This window comes from Hyalella azteca, unplaced genomic scaffold, assembly GCF_000764305.2.
Source record: "Hyalella azteca isolate HAZT.00-mixed unplaced genomic scaffold, Hazt_2.0.2 contig10322, whole genome shotgun sequence".
In the NCBI taxonomy this organism is placed as follows: Eukaryota; Metazoa; Arthropoda; class Malacostraca; order Amphipoda; family Hyalellidae; genus Hyalella; species Hyalella azteca.
In genome coordinates this window covers 41584-47478 of record NW_025940366.1, presented here as the reverse complement: position 1 = coordinate 47478, position 5895 = coordinate 41584, and the positions used below count along the sequence as shown (strand labels likewise).

The window sequence follows — 5895 nt, the reverse complement described above, 5'->3', positions numbered from 1 at the left end:
CTGAGGTGGTAGGTGACCCAGTACACCATCACTCACTGATGACACTGAGGTGGTAGGTGACCCAGTACACCATCACTCACTGATGACACTGAGGTGGTAGGTGACGCTGTCGCTGCCGTGGGTGTTGGTGGCGGTGCAGGTGTAGCGGCCGCTGTGGCTGCGCTGTGCGTCGACTATCCGCAACTTGCCACTAGATATCACCGACACTCGACTGTGAATCGGACATTGATGTATAGTTACTGACGATTTCTGGACATCTGATATCAGATCTATAAAGAACATCTACGTTCAGGACATATTGTTACCTTGTGGCGGTAAATCAAATACATTGAGCAAATTAAATTGTTAAATGCTTAAAATAAAGAACACTTAAGCACAGCACATATTGTTACCTTGTGACGATAAATAAAATATATTGAGGAATTCAATCTTTCCAATGCTTAAGATTCTCTTAGTAACGTATGGTAAAAAGTATATATAATTTTCTAAGCTTCTCTGAAAGATATCAAAATTTTTCGTCGGTATACTAAACATAAATTATAAATAAACTCGGTGACCCATCACCTGTCTTCTACAATATCCCTGCCGTCCTGTGCCCAGCGCTTCGAGGGCTCGGGCTGCCCGACGGCGTCGCAGGGAAGCGTAACGTCGCGCCTCCAGGCCACCGACACATCACCGCCCACCGACCACACGCCCGCGCCCACTGCAGACCACACATTAGCGCTCAGGACAGTAACACAGCGACCGCTTTAAATTGGTGTGAGAATTGTTCTGCAATTATATTATAATTCCTAAGTGAACATAAGTTGTGAAATTATTTGGCCTAGAATAATATCCTAATTTAGATTGATTCGATTCTTGAGTACTGGTATAAGGACTTGAATTCACGTCACAGAATGTCGTATGAATATATAGTGAAAGTGACAAATTTGTTTACAACAAGCTTTAAAAAGACTTCATTCAAATAAGGAAAAACATTTCCAAGCGCATGCCACCAAATTTTGAACGATAATGGAGGAATAAAATTTAACGGAAAGTAATAATGTTGTGAGCATTTCTTCACTTTATAATAAAATTGCAACAGTTTTAATGCAATGTTACCGCTGACGCTGGTGGTGGTCGTTGCGCTGTTAGACTCCTTGCCTCTGCCGACGCTCGTGTCTGCTGCCACCCACGCCTACAAGAAGACAGCCCACAAATCGTTACCTTTAGAATGGTTATGTTTGAATATCTCACGATAATTACTTGGGAGAATTTAGAAAACCACATGCAAAATTGACCAGAATCATGCAATCAGAGCACGTACAACGAAAATCTTCAATTTAGTAGAAATATATCGAAATGTGTTTAGTCGACATCCGGCAGTGATCTAGCATCTGACCATATTTAGAGACGAGGCAGCTCCTGGAAGTAAATTTGTCATTATGGGCTGCCAGAAATTAAAAAAAAAATCAACACAGACCGTTAGCACGAAATTTCGGTACCAAACCTCCACTTTGGAGTCAAGGCAGCCCGTGATCGTAAAATGGTCCTCGTTTGGATCAACAGTACGAGTCTCCGCCGAGCGCGGCCCACAGCGCCATCTTACGGCGTAGCTCGTAATTCGTCCCCGAGTTTCTTTAGGCAACCGCCACGACACGATGGCGCTACTGCGGCCTGCAGCTACGATCTTGATAGCCTCCGGAGGTGACGGCACTGATAAGTGAGCGTTGTGGATGTAAATTAATGACAATGAATCGGAAAAAATTTTAGTTAATCAAGACAATGTTTTGTTTCCCAAGATGTTACAATAATATTAGAGATTTGATAACCAGATTGTACCTAGCTGAGGGCTACGGCCCTCAATAGAATGGTGGTCTGAAAAATGGATATTTTAAACAAAGAAAAACACCTGCTCTTTTCAGTTTCATTGGCAGGATATTAAGACAGCCGTCCCTACCGTCCTCGAGGGTGGAGCAGACGATGGGGTCACTAGGGACGCCGACACCCACAGCGGTGGCGGCAGAGATAGAGACGCTGTAGTTAGTGTAAGCTCTGAGCGACACCAGTCGTGCCTGTTGATCCTCCACCACCACCAACACGCCACCGTCCCCGCTTGTGCCCACCGAGGAAGAGAAGGCCAGGGGGAGGCTTTGAAGTGACTTTGGGATACCAAAGCCCGAGTTTGATTTGTGAATCACTCTTCCAGGCAGCATCTCGGAGTCCGTTTCCGTCAATTCTGCGTTATAATAAGAAGTATATGCTAAAGGGAGGTCGTGATAATTGATTTGAGGCATATTCGTGGTAGATTCGTTTTGTGGTAGATTCGAGGCTGATCCGTCTCGAGGGAGAGGATAGATCAATAAAAAAGTTGTGAAGCCTAGAATTTTCATTTCCTATTTTGAATTTGTAAAAAATTTTCTAAATTCATTAAAACAATGGTGCTTATGCAGATAATTCAAACCAAAGGAAGAACTTGTTCTAACCCGTTTCATGTAGTTGGCGGTAGGCAACTCTGTAACTTGTAATGATGCCGTTGGCTCGCTCCGGCGGCGGTGGTGTCCATCTGACCAGCAAACTGTGCGACGACAGCGGCTCGCAAGCCACGTGCTCGGGCGGACCATTCGGCTCTGGCAACACAAGTGCTTATGGTTATTCCAATATGGAACGAGTCAATGAGGAATTCGAATGAGGACGATTGTGCTGCTAGTACTAGGTCAGTTTTGGAATAGTATTTGATTTTACTCTGATAAAACTTTTCTCAAACTTTTCCTACAGCTGGTTTCAATTTTATGAGTGATTGACAGCTTTTTTGGATCTACAACGCTAGACACAGGCGCAATATTCTCATAGGAGTAATGAGGCTCAAGCGTAATTTTCCAGCAAGTTTAGTTAAACTGAAGTAAAGAAGAATCATTATTGACACCCAACATCGATGTATTCAACGAACCTGTTTTCTCTGTGCCCAAGATAATAGCCTAGTATTTTGCCATGGGTTGTGTTGGGCAACGGAGGTTCCCACTGGAGTCGCAGAGCCGTTGAAGTTGAACTCAGAGCCTGAGAGGTTTGCAGATCTTAGATAGAATTCGAGAAAGTTTTAAATCAAACAGGAATAATTGTCAGTTTTGTTTAATGAAACGGGCTTTACCTTGGTTTTCCCAGCTGTTGTTTCTAAATAATTAATTACTGTGACATTTAGTCGCACCAATACCATGTTATACTCGTAAGAGAAGCTTACTCTTAAGAATGAATGATCCAATAACAATTCCACTTCTTCCACTTCTTGATACTTGTAGGCTCCGCATGAGCGTCAAAAACTCCCTACAGTTGTTGGGCACCAAGGAGGTTTCCAAGTAAAGAGAAACGTAAGTAACCACACACCTTCACATTCCTGGGGCGTCCCCGAGACTTTCCAATCGAAGTAACCACACACCTTCACGTTCCTAGGATGCCCAGTGGGAGGCTCATCCAGGGTCGTCGCCGTGAGCACGTCAGTGAGGTCGCTTCTGCCCACGCTGTTCTCGGCCGCGACGCGCAAGAAGTAGCGCGTGGCCGGCACCAGATCGGTCAACTTCGCGGGTGTCGAATGCACTGCCACTTCCTTCGGTATGTCTGGAGTAATAATAAATTTAGTGCACTATTCAGTTGTTGACAATAAATGCAAAGAAATGATATTGCGCAAATTATATAAGGTATTTCCAGCATTGTCAGAGGTTACATCAGGTGCGTCATCAGACCCAAAGGAATAGAATTTCGATCTGAGCCATAATTTCGATCACTTTGAAAATTTTTAGCTTGAGAGAAGATTTTTATAGAATGGCCTTCACATACCAGTCAAAATCAAAAGTTCATTCACTCTGCAAATATCCTAGCAAGACTGACCGCGGTCGGAGGTAAGGAGGACGACGTATCTTCTGACGGGCACGTCTGACCCGTGAGGTGACGTCGCTTCCTGCCAGGTGAGCGTCAGGGAGCGCGACGTCGTCTCTGCCACGGTTACGGCCAATGGAGGTGCGGGCACGTCTGTAAGGCCATCGTTTAAATAAGTAGTGAGACTTACGTATCATACATTTCTACTCTACTACATAGTGTCATGCTTTAATTTCGCAAACTTACGGCAACATATAATACTGGACATCATAAACATCTATGTTAAGCTCATACTACACAACTGCCTACGCAGTATACACTACTATCTAGTATCTTGCACTAGACGAAGTAAGTGCCCGCTAAAAGGTAGGTAAGTATTCAGAGCTTATCACCGCAAAATCTTTCATCACCTGAAATTATTAACACTTTCCAAAATTTAGTTCGACCTTGCACCAGCAGATGATGCAGGGCAGAGTTAGTGCCGTGTCCGTTGGTCGCCATGCAGTGGTAGTCGCCGCCATCAGTGGCCTCGGTTCGATGTATTGTCAGACGAAGCTCGCGTCCATTTGACTCTACTTTGTCATCAGCGCTCTCTACGCTGTACCTGGAGTAGTGAAAATATAAACAAGGTGGTGGTTCAAACGTGAAAAAGTAAATAGAACTGGGAGAATTATGATAACTTCTTATTAAGATTAGAGGGAAGCTTTGTTAATAGCACACTTCCCTATTAGCGTTAAGCAAGTTTTAGTTACACTCACCAATACGCAATGGTAAGGGTAGGGAGCATAGCGGAGTTACATGCACTTGTCTAGCAGAAGTGAGCATAGCGGAGTTACATTAACCTACCATTTGAATGATTAGATGAATGGAGGTAGTTACCCACCTTGCATCGGAAGAAATAGTGAAGTTGTTCCTTAGCCAGCGTAGGGTCAGGGGAGCGTCTCCACGAGCCTGGCATATGAAGGTTGCTTTTCCACCCACCGCCACCTCCACGCGCCGCTCAGAGGTTGAAAATGTCGGCGGCTCTGTGGGACCAAATTAGGAATGGGAGCATTAGGAAGATACGGCTATTGAAGAAAACATTTATGTATTAAATCGTAATCCAAAGTGAGGGAACTTGATAAGTTTGTGTAAACGGAATCCTGTCAACGAATATTCATTGATCATTAAATTTTTTACTGTATTCTCATGACTTTCTCATATATGATCAACGAAAAATTCTATCGCAATAGCTGCAATAAACCACTCAGTTGCAGTAAAAACGTTTCGTGACGAGAGAAAATTTTTTATAGCAGGAGCCAGACCATGTACGACGATAGTGATGACTTTGGAGAGTCCAGCACCAACGCCGTTGCTGGCCTGACAGAGATAGCGTCCGCCGTGGTCTTGAATAGCCTCCACCACCACCAACGAGCGCCCACCTTCGCCGAAGGTGTTGGAGGAAAACTCGCTGCCTCGGTAAGTGATGCCGCTGTCGTAGCCGACATCCTCGTGTAAGGGAGTCGCAGTTTTCGCAGGCATTAAACCGCCGCTGATATCACCCCAGTTACCCGAAGCTGTAAAAGGTAATAATTATGATTTAAAATGGATGAAAATATTAAAATTGCCATTGTTATTGCTACATGTATTTCATCGAAAGATGAAATGTATGCATCCTTGTTAAAAAGAGTCAGGAAATGAACAATATAACGGATTTGCATGAACTACTTTCAGAAGAGAGAGGCTTTTGTGGCAAACTCAAAGCTCTCATCCAGATTAATGTTCCTACTGACTCGTTTGCTTCCTCCATGAACTTACTCCATGTGTGAATTAAAAGTTTAGGTTTTAGTTAAAAACAATTAGTTTAGTTAAGTTGGTATTTAAATTCTTTACTAACGCGTTTGCTTCCTCCATGTGACACTGGGTGTCGGGAAGCCGCTGGCGCTGCAGGGTATCTCCAGAGACGCGCCCAGCGAGACCTGTCTCTTATACACATCTAGATGTGTATAAGAGACAGGATTTATCCATGGTTTTATTAGTCTTTGCCACCAAATTGAACTACTGGTC

At 44.0% G+C, this 5895-nt stretch overlaps 1 protein-coding gene across 1 annotated transcript in view; it reads right to left on the bottom strand.

The window, feature by feature from the left end:
• Positions 1-19: 19 nt before the first annotated feature.
• The window catches only part of LOC108669288 (Down syndrome cell adhesion molecule-like protein Dscam2), a 19964-nt gene continuing 14088 nt past the window's right edge, over positions 20-5895 (bottom strand). The window contains exons 8-19 of the mRNA XM_047882381.1: positions 5154-5405; positions 4733-4874; positions 4296-4453; positions 3862-4002; positions 3413-3591; positions 2911-3036; positions 2466-2607; positions 1940-2218; positions 1463-1695; positions 1102-1177; positions 565-703; positions 20-211 (exon numbers count right to left, since the gene is read on the bottom strand). Coding sequence (XP_047738337.1) covers positions 73-211; positions 565-703; positions 1102-1177; positions 1463-1695; positions 1940-2218; positions 2466-2607; positions 2911-3036; positions 3413-3591; positions 3862-4002; positions 4296-4453; positions 4733-4874; positions 5154-5405 — 2006 coding nt within the window. The 3' untranslated portion in view covers positions 20-72. The remainder of the gene's footprint in view (positions 212-564; positions 704-1101; positions 1178-1462; positions 1696-1939; positions 2219-2465; positions 2608-2910; positions 3037-3412; positions 3592-3861; positions 4003-4295; positions 4454-4732; positions 4875-5153; positions 5406-5895) is intronic.